The sequence below is a fragment of the Triturus cristatus genome, chromosome 5_2 (genome assembly GCF_964204655.1).
Source record: "Triturus cristatus chromosome 5_2, aTriCri1.1, whole genome shotgun sequence".
NCBI classification, from domain to species: Eukaryota; Metazoa; Chordata; class Amphibia; order Caudata; family Salamandridae; genus Triturus; species Triturus cristatus.
In genome coordinates, this window is record NC_140588.1 from 616063808 (window position 1) to 616081830 (window position 18023).

Genomic DNA, 18023 nt, shown 5'->3' on the forward strand with positions numbered 1-18023 from the left:
TGTCCTGGTCCGGAGCGACCAGATAACTGCAGTTGGTGCTTTGTGATTTTAGGCACTACCTACATCTTTAAAATTACATATCTCTGGGTCCATTGATTGCATTTTTGTTGTTTTGGTCTCAAATAATTTATTAAATTTAGCTCTTTTCTCAAGTGGCCTGTGATTTTTCTTGTGTTCTGTGTTCACTTTATTACTGTTTGAAGTGTTGCATAAATACTTTACACATTGCCTCTAAGTTAAGCCCGACTGCTCTGTGTCAAACTACCAGAGGGTTAAGCACAGGTTAATTTAGGGTTGGCTTGTGATTTCATCCTGACGTAAATTATGGCTGCTGCTTGAGTAGGGTTTCACACCCCTCAACCAGTAACCCCATTTCCAACACTACAGATATAGTTACATGAAAGAATATCAATTAAAGGATGTAGGACTTAAAGATAAAAGTAAGTGAAGTTTTATAACATGCTGGTATACACCCCAAAGATTTGAGGGAGAATCAGTATGCAGACACCGACGATCTAGACCAAGCGTAGGGGTAAATAAATACATCATCTAGATTTGGTAGTACAAATTTCAACATCCAACATGAGCACTGGCAGCATTTCCACCCGAGGTTTCTCTACCAACATTGCCTGACTTGTGGATGCCAGTTTGTGAGAAGCCCCAGCCTAGTCTTGGAATCAGATGGCAGAGAAGAGGGTAGTACACACAGAGACCTCAAACCAACCTGGACTCCCAAACTCCACCAAATGTAGTCCTGGCCCTTGATCCTTGCAAATGGCCGGAATCGGCCTTTTCAGCTTCCATGTGCTTGTAATGAGATTTGACATTCTCTAACTTCAGAGGGCGGGTAAATGCTATGCAGTTTATAATGAAAGAAAGGAAAAGAAAGAAGAAAAGAAAATGATCAAAAGAAAGAAGAGAACAAAGCGAAGAGAGGACAATAGGAAAGGGAACATTTAACAAAGTAACAAAAAAGGAGCTAGTTGAGTCAGCAAGAAATTTGGAGCAATAGGCTTCTTCCATTGGATTTAGCAAGGAAATGAAATAAAATCTGCAGATATAGGAAAACAGTAGATTTCTAAAGTGATCCTTTGCTAGTGTATGTTCTGGGGGGGGGGGGGGGGATTTGCAGACTGAGCAGCAGGCGAACCCACTACCTCAGACTGTGAAGAAGCACACTTACAGGCACATGCATCAAGCTAAAAATGGCTCGCAAAAATTGCGAATCGCAAAAAAAGGCTGTTTGCGAGCGCAATTCCGCCTTTCCCAATGCAGGAACACAATTATCGAAAAATATGCAAAATCGCAATAATAAGGAATCGCACAAATTGCGAAAGCCAAAATAGCGAATCCTTAACTTAACAGCGATAGCAAATAGCAATTCCCAAACAAAGAACCAAAAACCAATGCATATAAACTCGCAAATAGCGATTCGCACGAAAATCGCTATTTTGCAAGTGCTGAATAAGGGGAATCACAATCAGATGGTAAAAAGGAGCAAAAACAATCACACAGGTGTAACCACTCAGAAACCTATTTAAACTGACTCAGGAGGCCCCTGAAGCTTTTCACTATTGCAGCACTATATGATGGCGAGGAGGATGAGGATCCATGCAGCAGCCCAGCACAGAAGGAGAATACAGAAGCGGATTTTCAGAGTGCGCATCACATTGTTGGGACGAACAGAGGATGAAATCTACGACAAGTACTGGCTGAATGGTGCAATGATCGCAGAATTGGAACCCCTAATGCAGCGCCAGACCTGTAGGACCCATGCCATCCCCACACATGTCCAGGTTCTATGTTGCCTGCACCTACTTGCTTCAGGCAGTTTCCAGGGGGTAGTAGCTATAGCTGGAGGGGTATCACAAAGCTCCCTTTCATGTTTCTTCAAGTCCTTCCTGGATGCCATGATGACAAGGATCCACACCTACATCACCTTCCCCACAACCCAACCGGAATTGAACAAGACCAAACTGGACTTCTACCAGGTAGCACAGTTGCCTCATGTGATTGGTTGCATAGATTGTATGCATGTTGCCATTTGTCCCCCAGCACATAATGAATACATTTTCAGGAACAGGAAATCCTACCATTCAATCAATGTACAAGTAGTGTGCAATGCAAACCATGTCATAAAAGACATTGTGGCGCAATACCCTGGAAGCACACATGACTCCTATATATTTTGACAAAGTGGAATACACACCTGCCTGCTCAGGTGTGAATTTGGCGAAGGACATCTGCTTGGTAAACACATATACTTATTCTCAACACAAAATGACAAAATGGCAATGCATAACTGTCGCTAACCCTTTGCTTACTACCCTGTAGGTGACAGCGCATACGCCGTGCAGAACTACATATTGACACCATACCTCAACCCAGCCACACCACATGAGCAGAGGTACAAGGCAGCACACATCAGCACACAGAATGTGATTGAACGGACATTTGGACTGCTGAAAGGTTGCTTCCGCATCCTACACAAAAATGGAGGAGCGTTGCAGTACCGGCCAGAGACCTGCTGCAGGATTGTGGCTGCATGTGCCATGTTGCACTATATTGCAACCAGGAGAGGCATACCCATTGAAGTGTCCGACAGCGAGTCTGAGGGGGACATCCAGCCACTGGCACAACTACGACAAGTGCATGGGGCAAGCTCAGCATAAGGGCAAAGGAGATATGCAGACATCACACAACATTATTTCTGAGGTATGTAATGATGAGACACGACACTTCATGTTTGAACAGAAAAGTATTTACTAGCATGAGACCACGTAGTAGTGTGTAGCCAGTGCCACACATAGAAGGTGCTACTCAGTCACAATCATGATTTTGTTCATGGTTACGTCACCATGGGCAAATAATGAAGGATAATTCAGTCTAGCGCTTCCTGCCACGCACCCACAAACGCCTTTCGCTTGAATCTGCAACATCCCCCATGGGTGCACCGGAGGGTGTTGTGCTGCGGGTACTGCGCTTCCTGCTAGTGGTCACTGGCACCGACAGGCTGCTAAGGCTGGATGCCTCATTACTCCCCTCCTCCCCTGTAACATTGCTGCCCCCAACAGTAGCAGCCTGGATCTGTTCCACAGCAGTGGTTACTTGGCCAAGGGCCCTGGCCACATCCCGACAACAATGGCCCATGTCCATTTGCATGGCCACGGACCGACGTGACGGCAGTGCAGTGGTGTTGCATAGGTTATTGTTTGACCTGGTATAGCCAGCCATGCGCATTATGAACTGCTGATGCCTTCTCCTCTGTGTCGTGGCACTCCTGCATCACCCTGGTCAGCTTCTGCATGCTTGTGTTGTTCTGCCTGTTTCCTTCCACCACCGCTGTAGTTAGTTCCCGCACACAATCAGTCATGACTGTGATGTTCCTAGCCAATTTGGTGATTTGCAGCTGTATTGACCACATATGTCTTGCTTGCAGGCGCTGCACCCTCAACATCTGGGACTCCACGCCACCCCACACATTTGGAATCTGGTCATCCTGTGCTGCAGTGCAAGCCCTTGAGCTGCGCCTCCGTCTTTGTCGGACCTGTGCCTGTGGTGTATTTGTGGGGCTCACACGAGGCTGGCTAGTAACAGTAGCAGGTTCAGGAGCCAGCTCAGATTCCATGGGCTGCAGTGACGTAACGGGGGCCCTGTGTTTTGTGGGTGCGGGGGTATGCTTGCTGGGGCCACAGGTGTCTCCACATCAGCCTCTGCAGGAGTGTCCGTGATGTCTACACATTCACTGTCCTCAGTGTCTCCTGCTGCTGCATCTGTGATGTGAAACAGTGCAATGTTAATTTGTGGTAAGGCTACTGTTGTGTGATATTAAGCATACTTGGCTCTCATTAAATCACTGACTGCAATCACGGACTGCCATGCAGTGCTGACGAGTTTTACTTGCCATTGTTGTGTTTGACTGCCCACTTGCCTGACATGCCTACAACTCCCATAATGCATTTGGGTTTTGAGGAAAAAGGTGGCCTGGAGTTTTATCTGTACACTGGGGTTGGACTGAGGGGATGTGTACAATTGATCAGTACTTTGATGTGCATGGTTGCATGCATCTTACCTCTTGAAGTACTGGCCGCTCCGGATGTATCCAGCTGGGTCACTCCCACCACTGCTCCTGGCTGGATTGTGGACTCAACCAGGTCCTCCAGGGCTGTGTTGTCAGGAACTGTTGATGGGCCCCCTCCAGTGCTCTTGGCCTCCTTCAGTCTGTCTGCTATTCGCTCCTTGGCATGGCTATTCAGGTCGTACCACCGCTTCTTGAGGTCATCTATGCTGCGGTGTGTGACCCCCACAGCATTTACCTTGCTCTTGATCCGGAACCATATTTTTAGTTTTTCAGCCTCTGGCACTTTGAGTGTGAGTTTGCCAAAGAGCTTGTCATGGCTCTTGGCCCCCCCTCCTCTACGAGGTTTTCAAGTTCCCTCACACAAAATTTTAACTTGCGCTTCCTGGGCGTGGCACTCTCCCCTGATGTAGGTGGATCCATTTTTGTGCACTGGAAGTTCCTGCAAGCCAAGTTGGATGAGGGTTCTGCTCAGCTCCAGCTCTCTGCTTCCTCCTCTCACTTTCTCTGGGCACTGAATGAAGCATGGGCTGGATGACTTCCTGGTTGTGATGTCATCAGCATGCTTCCAATGCGACGCGCTATTTGCGATTTTGCTATTAGCGATTTTGCTATCAGCGATTTCGCTAAAAGCGAAATCGCAAAACTGCTTTATCGGTGTTTGTGCGTCTCTATTGTCAAATCACTATTAGCGATTGCAAATTTTACCGATTCTGTAAATATTCGCTAGTGGGGTCATGCATTGCAGATAGCGATTTCTAAATAGCGATTCCTTACAAATCGCTATTTAGGAATCGCAAATTCTGGTTTTGATGCATGTGCCCCTTAGTTACACAGTTTCGCAGAACCTAAACATTTTCATAGCATACAGCATCAAGCAAATTCAGTGTTGTGATCAGTGCATCATGCGTACCTGTGCATACTCGGCAGGCACAAATGTATGCTTCTCCAAAGGTCAATGGTCCTGGTGTTTTATGCTGCAGAGGAGGTCAGTGGTACCCCCAGAGTGCTGTTACCAATCGTGCTGAAGCTTTGCAGCTGCAACACCTGCACTACACACAACATAAAAGTGGAATCAATACAAACTACATTTCCCAGGACTCCACAGGGCTCTCTAGAGACTTGCATATGGTGTCACTCATTTTAGACATATTGAGTACACGTTCCTCATAGTTCAGAGCATTTCTTTCTAGACAATCATGATAAATAATTGCTGGGGCTGGAAACTTGTTGCCAGAAGATTGGATTCACTGTGATTTCATCAAAACCTGTTAAGGACCTTTTTCTCAAAGAAATATTCTGAATAAACATTAGAAAGCAAGGATTTATGCTTCGATTAAGATATTGCCAGAGGTGGTGAAGTGAATGTATATTTTCGGGAGTGAAAGCAAAATACCAACGAGAATTCATTATGTTACAGCTGATGAACTATTTATATTAAGAATCATCCAGACAACAGTCTTGCTTTCTATCTTGCTGAAATTTGATTTATTTATAAGATGTGCATTACAGTTTAGGGTATTCTATTCTTTATTTACATATGTGATATAAATCTTTCAGTTCTAAGAAGTCGTAGGATTATCAGTGACCACAGAGAGTGAGTTATGCAGAGATTGCCACAAGGCATATTAGATGGCGTAGCGGAAATATTGAACTATAGCAGCAATGGCCAAATACCAAAATAATTATTTCACATTGTAGACATCAGTGTCTCTGCAGTGCAGATGGAGTCCGCTAGCAGGAGCATGGGAGGTTAAGATATCCAGTGTCTTTTTATTTTTCTCTTGTCCCATTCCTTTTTCCCCAGATTTACTGCTGACCTGCATGTAATTTGCATGGTTGTCAGTGGGTTCAACAAATTGTGAATACTAGCATCGCTGCTGTTTGATCTGGATTGCCAGGTTAGTGCAACTGTGACTGCACTTCCAGGTGTAGTTACCTGTCATGAAGACGAAGGAAAGCACCCCCTTAATTTCCAACGATGCCAAATCACATAGGTTTATTATCGGTATTGAACATTACTTTAGAACACACTTTGCAAAGAAAACCAAACAGCCTGACAGGCTGATGCCAGCTTTCTTCTGCTATTCAAAATAAAACAGATCTAAAAGCCACTTTCCAGGCTGTAATTCTGGTCCTCCTAATGAGTGGCAATGTCCTCCCATTGGCATCATAAACACCAATGAAGATGCTGTAATTCAATAAAGTTCCATCACCTGCCAAATTTGAGGAGCGAAAACAAAGCTTCCAATCCAGCTCCCCACCCTCTCATTGTGTATGTTTCCTTCACCACAGCTTTAGTGGTCGCTTAGTTGCTTGTTACATGCTCACTTGGAACGTGGAGCCCACTCAGCATCAGTAAAAGCTTTGCAATAACTTTCTCTGTCTATGCTACAGAGGAACATAGTTCACATAACTCATTTAAATGGGTCTTGTCTTTCTTAGTGTCCACACCCAAAAGCCCCCCACTACAAACTAGCACTTCATGAATGCTGCCATGGGTACAAATGTATTTCCAAACATAATACAGCGATAGCCGTGCTTAAAAACACCCAGTCAGTTTCAACGCAAGCAAATGCTTCAACAGGTTAAATGGTACCCTAAGATTATCGTCTGCACACAGTCTTGTGTGGCTGTCACAAAGTGGTGACATTTCTTACTACTTATGGTTCAGCACATACAGGAACACAATGTTTGGAGAAAGAGGACCCCCGACTGCATCACACTACTTTTTCGATGCATTGATTGGTACACAGTAATGTAAGAGGAGAATTACACATCATTTGGACTGATTGTCAACTGGATACAGATCAAAACGCGGCCCAGTCAATGCCACAGCTGCCAACAAAAGATGGCAGCTGGGCGATGTCACCAACAATGCACATTCTTCATGCAGCCAGCTATACAAATATTTCAGGATTATGATGGCACCAAAAGATAGAAAAGAGAGAGACTAACATCATTGATAACGCCTTATGCCATTCCCACACAACCTAAAAGTGTGCACCATTTTGAATTCTATGTTCCAGAGTTCCTCTTTTCACTGGTACTTCTTGGTCTCCCTTCTTTCGTAGCCATGCGAGAAGTCTGGCTGCGAGGATGTCTCTGCAAGTCTATATGAATGCTGATTGGACCTTCCAGAAATATTAACAAAATATGGAAGAGACATTGGAAATCGAGAAAAAAAAATAAAGCAGGAAATGAAATACAGGACCAACAAGAAGTGTTTTGATCTTGTCCCTGAAGAACCATGTAAACAGTGCTCAAATCGAGGAGTGGGACGAAATTTTCATCATCAGACTTTGACCAAGAGCAAGCGAGGCAAAAACAGAGAAGCAAGAAAGAAAGGGGAAGAAAAGGGTAGAAAATAGTAACAAACGTAGAAAGCATGGATGAAAGATACAATGCATAGGATGGAGGAAGAAAGACATATGACTTGGAGTGAAGACTAGGCAATCTTGAAGTTCGGCAAATCTTGCACTCGTATTTTATAAAAAATAAATACTGCACGTAAACTGTAATTGGATGTAGGATTTAACACCATATTCATCATTATCACGCACTCCTATGAGACAGGAAGGGTGCCTGCCATACACATTAGACACACTTTTGCTGTCCTTTTTTCCCGAACTGTAGGGATGCAAATTTGGCATCAAAAACATTGTGAGGGCTTATAAATGCCTACAATGTAATGCCTTTGTGAGTGTTCACTGTCTTCCCAAGTGCCACCTCAACCACATATTAGGTAATAACCATGTTCTCATCTGCAGGAGGAAATACACACAGAACCAGGATAAGTGTATCAAAGTCATGTGACTACGCCTACACATTTCATTTTCTGTGCAACAATGTTGAATTTAGGAGCACCAAATTGATTAACTGGACAAGGTTTTGTTTCTTGCACATATCAATGTTGATATAGATCAGGATTGGACTGGCCTATCGGGTATGCAGGAAGTACCTGGTAGGCTGGTCTCACAGATCAGTGTGTGGGCTGCATTTTGTTGCTGCTTGTGGACCTGTTTTATGGTTTCCTGCTGAGTTCCCTGATATCAAAACCAGTAGCGGCTCGTGGAGGGAGTTCGGTGGGGCAGTGAGGTGGGGCGGGGGAGGGGCAGGGTGGGGAAATGTAAACACCGGAATATGGATGAACGGAGGTAAGTACACATTTAAATTAATAAAACGAATTTCGTTGCGCGCGCTGCATCGCAAGTCAGAAACCAAATTAAAACACTTTTCAGAGAATCATAGAATTACCAAACTACCGATCGAGGAAATGTGTCCCACAACAGGCTCTCCGGAGCAGGCACTCTCCCTGTTCAGAAATCACTGTGTTTGTCAATCGCAGATGACCATAAACGGAGAAAAACACCTTGCCATTCGAAAATAAATGTCTTACCCTAAAAAGAAAAATACTAGAAAGATACCCCCTACCAATCCCCCAAACACACACAACACAGGGATTTCTCCGATCTCCTAGACGAGGAAACAGTTGTTTTCAGAAGCTTCTATGCTGCAACAGACCAAAATACCTTGGGCGGCAAGTAAATAATCAAGCACTTTGAGATTGGTTTATAGTTACTCGACCCGGTAACCTGATGTATTGTGTGTATGAGCGCTTGGATGTTTTTTCCGATAAGGCTGATATTTTCTTATGATGAGGCACAGATTAATATGTAGATTTATGGAGATAAACAAGCACTGGCAATGCCAACAGATCTTGCATAAAACTGAAAATACCTATTCAGACACTGGTGAGTTTAGGCAATCAGTAATTTACCATACAGTACTTATCCATGCACTAAGGCATCCTTTTATCCACCCACTGGCCCATTTTTGCATTCACCCATTTACTTACCCACAATAAAGCACACAAATACAACAAGCATACAAAATATGAAATAAAAGAACAAACGAAAAAGGTAAGTATTTTACAGCCTAAATGGGGCTGGTATAAGCTTGCAACAAAAAATTTAATGAAACATCGCTGCTTGCAGCCGTTTTGTATTAGTACTGTATCATTATTTTAAAGTTCCAAAATGGCCTCCAGGTCTAGAAGCAACCTTTTAGCTACTTTGAAGTAGTAAAACAATTCTACATGATTCAAAAAGCATTCGAAGACGACCACTCAATAAACATCACACTGGGAAGCCATGTTGGAAATGTCGCACTTAGAATCCAGCTACCTCTCAAATCACAAGTTAACTGTGTCTTTGAACCTGCACAGTACTTGCTGCCTTTCACATACATTCAATCATACACAACATTATGTTTTGCATAGTGCAATCACTGCTGTTTTGAACCTAGATGGCTGACATAAGGCTTCTAAACATAGTGACCTCTTGGAATGGTAGCACAATAATTTGCTTCAAATAATGCAATTACCATCGCCTTTAACATAATCTTTTCACAGTAAATAATTCAGACCTGCTCCCTTTGTTTTAACATTTGATAATAAACCTTATGGCATATAACATACACTGTCCTCAATGGACCAATCAGGTCTACAGCCTTTATCATTGGCTTGTCATCATAAGCAATTCAGGTTTACTGTAGTGAGCATAAGCTCTCCCACAAGGCAACATTAGGCATATTCATAAAAATACACAAATGTGAAAAATAACAGTTGCCAAAACAATATACAATCCTCCTAAAAAGGGTTAGCAAGCAGGGGTAAATTTATCCATAGTGCTGTAAGTGCAGTGCCACTAGGTCCAGGGATTCGATGGGCCGTCTGTACCCAAGTGATTTCTTCATTTTACTATCATACCAATGGACAGGGAACCCGTTTTTTCTTATTTGCTTTAAAGCCCTCTGCACCTTGTTACGCCACTGTTAATAAGATTAATCAACATTTCTCAAAGTGCAAATCTTCTACTAAATCTTCTTTTCCTCAGAGTTTGCCAAATAGGATAGACAACACCAAAACCAAGGCTTACTATGGTAATCTGTGAATCACAGGTAGCAAAATGCATTTCTGTAGCTTTAACACGGTGTAATAAAAATGAATCCTTGTAGGCATATTGGCTTTAAAATTTCTTTTCATAATAAATAAGTCAAACTTCATTTTTATAACATAATAAGCAGAAGAGATCAGAACTATGGCATCAGACATAATTTTTCTCAAACAACCAATCAGGTTTGAGGCCTACAAACGTTATCGTTGGTTTGTCACCATAACCAACTCAACCCTACGGTGTTGATGGTAAGCTTTCCCTCAAGGCAACTAATAGGCATACTCTCATAACCATGCAAATATATGGCAAAGGAATATACAACTCTCCCATGTCCACAAGAGATCCTAACAAGGATTATCACTTTGTAAATCTTTGGCCTCCAGGGTTTGTTAAAGGGAGAAGTCAGATTTCATGTAGCAAAACTAACACAGTGTACTAACAATCCACCCTTCGAACGTAATGGATTTAAGATATACTTTTCATAAAAAACATGTTAGGCCGACTGATTTTTACATAGCATTTTATAAGAAACAGATCAGGACTATATGTTTGACCAATGGCTTTTCACCATGACCAACTCAGGCCTGCTGTATTCCACATAAACTTTCCTGTAAAAAACATGCAATACAAGCCATCTTTTTCAGCAGAAGCCTACAGAATCTGCTTTACTCTAAGTCAATGGCTGTGAACCTTTTGACTTCCGCGGACCCCACTGAATCATTACTGGAATCCGGGTGGCCCCCCACTGAGTCAATAATGGAAGTTGCTGACCCCTTGCCTAAGCAATTTATATGATTTGAATCTGGAAACAATATATCAAAATAAGTATAACCAATCAAACGCTCAAATATTGAATCATTTTGTATATTTGGGAAACAAATATAGAATGTTTGCACATTTTCGATTTTGCTTCTTTAATTTTTATACTTCTTTATTTAAATTGATACATTTTTATATTATTTAATGTTGTAAAAGAGTTGCAGACTCCCTGAGTCAGCATCACGATTCATCAGGAACCTCGGACCACAGGTTAAGAACCACTGCTCGAGGCAGCCAGCATGTGGGTGGAGCCAAAACCCCTCCCTCGGTGCTTCTTAAAGCTCTTTTTTCTGTTGATCTCATATGCTCTGGCAACAGCTGTGGTGTCAAGACAGACCTAAAAAACTTCCTGTGTGATGAACCAAGATGTTTTGTTGGCTGATGTTTTATAATATTTGTGCTTAAATATTTGAGAATCAACATGTGGCATTTATATATCATACAGGGTATAGTTTAAAAGAACGCACTTCCGATTATTCATTATTTCAACCAATCTTTTTTTTTGATTTGTAAAAAAGGTCAACTAAATTCATATGTTTTCTTGCTCTCACAGGCTGACCCTAATCCTGTCATGCCCAATGGACTTAAAGAACTTTCCCATGGACATCCAAACATGTACCATGCAACTGGAGAGCTGTAAGTATTTTCACTTTTTCACATTCTGCTGTTGGATGGGTTTAATTAAAAGACAACAACCTTCTAATTTTCTAAATATTGACAGTTAGAGTGGTCTAGATTATTTTACTATTCTAAATTTGTGTTCCCATTAATTATTTTCCAAAAACGCTGTTTTTGTGGCGCTGCAGGTAAAAGCTCCATTCTGTGTAACCAACGTCAAGCGCTGCTCTCCATGTTCATCTGCTCTGTTCAAATATAAATCATCTATTAAAATAATAATTTCCAGTAAGGTTAATAAGGTGTGGTTATGAATCATGCAGCAAGGAAAGATTGGGCGAGACATGGGGAACAATGTTGTCAAACTCCCGGAGTAGAAACGGAGATGTAAAATCACAGACAAAACATACACCGGATTTTCAAAGTCAGTTGAACATTTAAGAGGTTTTTTTTTTTTTTACGAATTTGCTGTCATCAAATGATTGACTGATGTAAAAATGAGGGGCGTGGCTAGCGCCCGCGGACAATGGCGGCGTTTCCGTAGCTTTCCCGGGTGGCGTGGTACGGAGTTACCGCAATGAGACTCCCAACGTGTCTGGCACTCAGGGAAATCGTGGATTTATCCTTCGGAATAGCTGTGGCATTGCTGGGGTGACTTTGGCGCCTCCTATTTATCTCCTTCTCTCCAATTTTGTCAACGAATGTGAGGCGCCGGTTTCAGTCACCGCGTCCGCCATTTTGTATCGTCTTTGAAGACTGATGTAAAAATATACTAACATTTTGTTATTATATATATGGAAAATCTAATGACAGAGATAGGGTATGGGTGTTCTACAGAACAGAGACAGTAGACTGAAGATTATGAGTGAGAGACTGGATGTTTGTTGTTATTTACAAACATTAGGAAAAAACATTCCCATCGAAGATGCAGTTGGAGACTTTTTCCTGTCTATAGCAGAAGTTCACCCCTACCTGTGGTACAGAACATGAATGACAAGCGCGAGTAGGCGTTCGCTAAATGTGCTCATGGGGTAGGATTTTCACCAAGCTTACTTCTGGCGTTTAGTGCTATTATCTTATTGCAAAATGCACCTTTGTGTCCAAAATGGGTGCGAGAAGGCATTTTGCACTATGAAATAGTGCTAAATGTGCTGTAGACTTCCCCCCCCCAACTCAATTCTGCCATCTAGTGCAATTATGTAGTGCAAAATGCACCCTCGTGTATAAAATGGTTCCAAGGGTTCATTTTGTGTTGAGAAATAGTGCGAAATCCAGCTGATCACCAATAGCGAGTGGCCGCACATGGTCGCTAAATGTGCTGTCGTGGTAGGATTGTTTTTCCCCAAATTACATTTAATTACGAGAGGGAGCATCATTTTGTTATATTGGTAATTCCACATCAAAGAGTAACATGGAATTACTGAAATTACTCTGATTACGCCAGCGTAATTAAAATTTCGTCTGGGCCTTATGAATACATTTCTACAGTATGGCCAGTTGCGTAGCAAGGGGATTGGGGGAGCAGTCTGCTAGGGGTGGGCGGAATTTGCGTAGTCGAGCTAACCAAAGCTCCGCGAAACGGTAAAAAATCTCCGTGAGCATGCAGAAATTCCGCGAACACCTGGAATTGCTTGTTCGCGATGCTTTTTTCCTGTTCGCGAATGCTGTTTGCATGCCCAGGGGGAAATATCTCGCGAACACGCATTTTGAGAATGCGAACAAGCAAAAAATGTTGCGAAGCCGTGGAATGCAGAATTTTAGGCAATTCCACGTTCTCCGCGGAACGTGAAATTACCCAAATTCAGCGAGCGGAACGGAATTTACCGCCCAGGCTTACAGTCGCCCTGATCTTAGCTGCAACATCACCGGCACCCCCTGACAGCCCTTACACACAGCCACAGGACAGCAACTAGTCTAGCTATGCCACTGAGTAGGACCCTCAACCAAACTGAATTTGTCTAAATATTGTGCTTGTGTGATTTTGGGGTTTCCTGGAAGTTTTGGCCAAAAATGGAACATTATGCATGGATATGCATGATAACATATTTTGACATCATAGTGCATCTGTAAACCTAACAATACAAGAGTCCACTTCTGTGCGAATAAATAAAATGCACCCAAAGATTGTTGCATGAGACCCAAGGGACTGGAGTACATGATATAGTACATGTTATATGCCACTGTGTCTGATTAGGAAGGAAATGGTTTAACACGCTGAAAGAGAAATCCTTCTTGGAGACTGAGAAGAAATGTATTTAATTCGCCTGCAAAGCTATGGACGTTAAAGTGCATTTCAATTTTAATTCAAACCAATCTTAAGTAATAACGTATGGGCTTTAACTTGTGCTTTATAATATGATTCTTAGTTTGTACTTGGGAAACATGGTTTACATGAAACCAATAAGTTAGTCTTTATCGTTTTAGGCTGTTTTATATTGTAAGTGCCCTTGTATATGTCACATTTTTCTCTAAAGATTTGTTAACACTTTTTGGAAAAAAATAAGTGGAACTTTCTCATTCCACCAGATCTTGACCACACCTTATTTATTGCATTTCCGCTTTTTACACTCTGGTGATGTTTTTAATGTTTGTTCTCTCTCCTTTGTTGGTCTACGATTTATTACCCTATTACCATTAACTCTCTTTCCGTGTCTCTCTTTTCAGTTGGCTACACTATGAATGACCTCATATTTGAATGGCTGGACAAAGGACCTGTCCAGGTGGCAGAGGGGTTGACTCTGCCTCAGTTTATCCTGAAGACAGAAATGGATCTGGGATACTGTACAAAACACTACAACACAGGTAAATGGCGTCTAACTCCCATTACTAATGGTAAACATTGAACTATCATGTTTAATTTATATTCTGGTACCACATTCAGCAGTGGCACTATGGTGCACAAAATTGTGCAACATTTTGCGTCATGGCCGATCCTATGATATACAATATTGACCATAGGACTGAATGTGAAGCACATATATTTTATAAAGCTGAGTTATTGTTAAGCCTTTGTCCTTTCACAAATGTGAAGAGTAACAGCAGGTGTATGAAATTAAGGCCGATATCAATACAATACAGTCATGATTTCCCTAGAACAAGATGAGATGGAGTTTGACCCTGTCCTTCAGGGATCTTTAATGGAAGTGGAGCTCCAGGCCAATTGCAATCGAACTTCACTGCTAAAACTATGATTTGACTGAAAACAGGAGAAAATCTAGTATCAATTGTGTAATTGGTCACACCACACAGATCTATTCTCATACACGTAAAATAAACAAAATAGAGATGCTGCAATTTTAAAGGCTGAACTTTCTATCACTGTGCGATAGGTGGGAGTGGAAGAAATAGCTTGCCCAGTGGTGGGCATGGTTTCCATACTCATAGAAGCCGTAGCGTTCCCAGCAGGAACTTTGGACAGGATATTGCTGCAGGTCTTGGTCAAAGGCCACACCCTGTGCCCAATATCTGCTAGACATACCAGAAGGTAATGTCTAGAAGATACTGTGGATTGAGGGTACAAGATATCATAAATATATTATGAAAATCCAAACAAATTGACTAAAAGTTGCATTGCATCCATAACTCCCTCTAACACACTATTCATGACCTCACAAATGATATCACATCAGACGAACAGTTTGCTGATAACCCTACCCACAGACCCTTCATAGCTCAGCCTTTGGCATTTAAAATCTGGATGTCCTTACAAAAAATACATATAGAAACATGGATGCATATAGACTGCTAATCTTCTCTTGTTTGAAGCAGCTGTTATTTCCCACTTCATCAAAATGAGCAATGATATAAATTGCGATATCATGGAGATATCCCTAAAGATATCATTGATGAAATAAAAAATTGTGATGCTCTATTAAATAAATATTATTCTAGTATGTGCACTTCCCTTCAACAAGCTGTTTTTTCAGAGTGATGGGTTGGGTTTTATTATAATATACCTTGATTCCTGTCCAAAGTTTCCACTGCACACATCTACAGGGTGCAGGGTGTGGATGTTAGGCATACTTGGTACACACTGTACCTTCTCAACAGAGCACTGACTTTTCTCCAGAATATTCAATAGAAACTAGGTCATTCACATGGGCACCTCCAGGTCCAAGAAAATCCCTGTCATCTACGGAGCCCTTTGTGCAGTCCTACTTCATTCCATATTGTGGCTCATCTTCTTCAACCTCTACATGAAGCCACTGGACTCTACTCACAAATAACAGTGTAAAGGTTCATCAGTACGCCGATGACAACAATCTCATCAACTCCAGGCATACAACAGCTCAAACACTGCCTCTTTCTCTCCTAGATCCAGATGTCCAAGACCTACCTGATACTCAATTCCACCAAATTGCTGCTATTCACGAAGAACAGCAAGCAAGTGCTAGCCTAAATCTGGGTCAACAGGGGCGTGACCGAGTCGAGCTGCAAGATGGCCGCTTGGTAAAGGGGCTCTGCCGGCCGAGCACAATCTCCGCCATTTATCCGACGAAAAACCACCCATCCTACAAAGTACGAGTCGGAACTGGATGCTGTTCACTGTGCTGCATTGATTAAGGCGCCCATCGATCCTGTACCTCGCGTGGAAACGACCTGTACACCGAACAAGAGCTGGCAGACTGGCTAGGGCTGGCAAGCATGGCGCCCGAGGAAATGACTGCGGCCGCCAAGTGACTGGTAGGCGATCGCTGCGCCGTGGGACACCTCCGCTAGCCACGACTTGTGCGCCCGCATTGGAAACTTGCTGTGACTGCTGGCGGTGTGGGGGAGACGATCTCCGGGGGCCTGGACCAACCCCTGCAATGCTTTCCCCGTGGTGAGTGCGGACGGAGGAACCCCGGCTCGCTCGGGACCTCCGGAAGATGGTCTGAGTGGGGGGGGTCCATAGCCATGCTGTGCCGCTGTGGAGACTGAGGAGCCGAAGGCCCGTCGGGCGCTTCTCCGCATGCGCGGCCTTTAGCCTGGACACTTTAAAATCACAGTGAGAGGAGGAGACGGGCGCTGAGACCCGGGAGCTGCACCGGCCCAAATTGACTTTGCCCCAAGGCGCTCCCGTCCTGCCGAGGGAGCCCAAACCTGATTTGGTGCGGGGGCAAGGAGACCTGCATGTGGACCCACATACCACGCCACTCTAAGTTGGGGACAGTGTAATAATATCGGCATCAACATTGCGGGCCCTGCGCCCCCAGACATATTATCGGCGCAGCCATCGATGCACGCTTCCGGTCCCGCTACACCCGTGGCTCTGCTTTGCTGGGACACAGGGAGATTGATCGGGGAGTCCTGGAGGCCAGAGCTAGGTGCTGAAGGCTGAGATGTAACTGTCCCCGGCTGCTGAGTGTGGCACCCCCCCGCCGGCAGTGCCGCCGCGTGGGCCTTCTAGTGGAGCATCTGAGACGTGGACCCCAAACCCACCGGTATGACCTATTGGAGGTGAATTAATCTTGCTGCCCTGTGGCGGGCGGACGGCGGTGTGGGAGTGCGCACACACTCCGCCCATGCTGGGCGGATCATACAGCCCGCAAGAGGATTGCCTCGGGGACCAGAGACACCATTATCTCCCCCACACTGTGCTAGCGGATAGTTGGCCAGCCCACTCGTGGAGGTGTTACCGCAGTTTAGTAGCACGATGGAGAAGGCTGATGCTAAACAACCAAAGATAAGCTTTGATAAACGCAGCACTCGACAAGCTGACGGAGACATAACCTCACAGACAGTAGTATCGGAAACTCAACTGGACCCGGAACAGGATGAGGACATAAGAACCATGCTTCGTGATGTAAAAGGGTGTCTAAAGGAAATTGGCGCTAAAATTGACTCTCTCGCAGTCCGAATGGACCAGGTATCTCACAGAGTCAACAAACATGAATCACGGCTAAATGAGCTGGAAACCAGGGTCTCTGACATAGATGACTGCCAAGTCGAGTCGCAGGGCCACATTCTTCGTATGGACATGGTACTGGAGGTCATAAAAGCGCGGAATGAGGACCTTGAAGTGCGCTCACGTAGGAACAATGTTCACCTGACTGGAATGCCGGAATCAACACACATATCAAACATGGAGAAGTATGTAGAGGGTCTCTTCCAGGATCTGTTTGGGTCGGACCTCTCTACCATGTTTCTGGTGGAGCGGGCCCACCACACACTGGGTCCTTGGCCACAGCCGGGCGCCCCTCGGAGACCAATACTGGCACAGCTTCTCAATTACAGAGACAGGGACACAGTCCTCTGTCTGGCGCGTGAATGCGGTACTCTACAGTATCAAAATAACGTAATTTCGCTGTACCCCGACTTCACGCAGGCGGCCCAGGCTGCGAGAAGAGAGTTTATTCCGGCAAAGAAACTGCTCCAGAAAGCCGGAATCACGTATGCCATGCTCTATCCTGCCAAACTTCGTGTTCATACCACTGGCAAGCCTTCCTTCTTTACAGATGCCAGTGCTGCATTGAAATTCGCCAAGCAACAAACACGAAAACAGCGGGACAAGGACCGCGACCAAGGCACCTCATCACAGAGTCAGCTAAATGACAATGACTGATGTAACATTT

At 43.8% G+C, this 18023-nt stretch overlaps 1 protein-coding gene across 2 annotated transcripts in view; it reads left to right on the plus strand.

The window, feature by feature from the left end:
• The window catches only part of LOC146829075 (glycine receptor subunit alpha-4), a 787414-nt gene that overhangs the window by 586769 nt on the left and 182622 nt on the right, over positions 1–18023 (plus strand). For both annotated transcript variants that reach the window (XM_085606653.1, XM_085606652.1), the window contains exons 5-6: positions 11408–11490; positions 14134–14271. In XM_085606653.1, coding sequence (XP_085462779.1) covers positions 11408–11490; positions 14134–14271 — 221 coding nt within the window. The remainder of the gene's footprint in view (positions 1–11407; positions 11491–14133; positions 14272–18023) is intronic.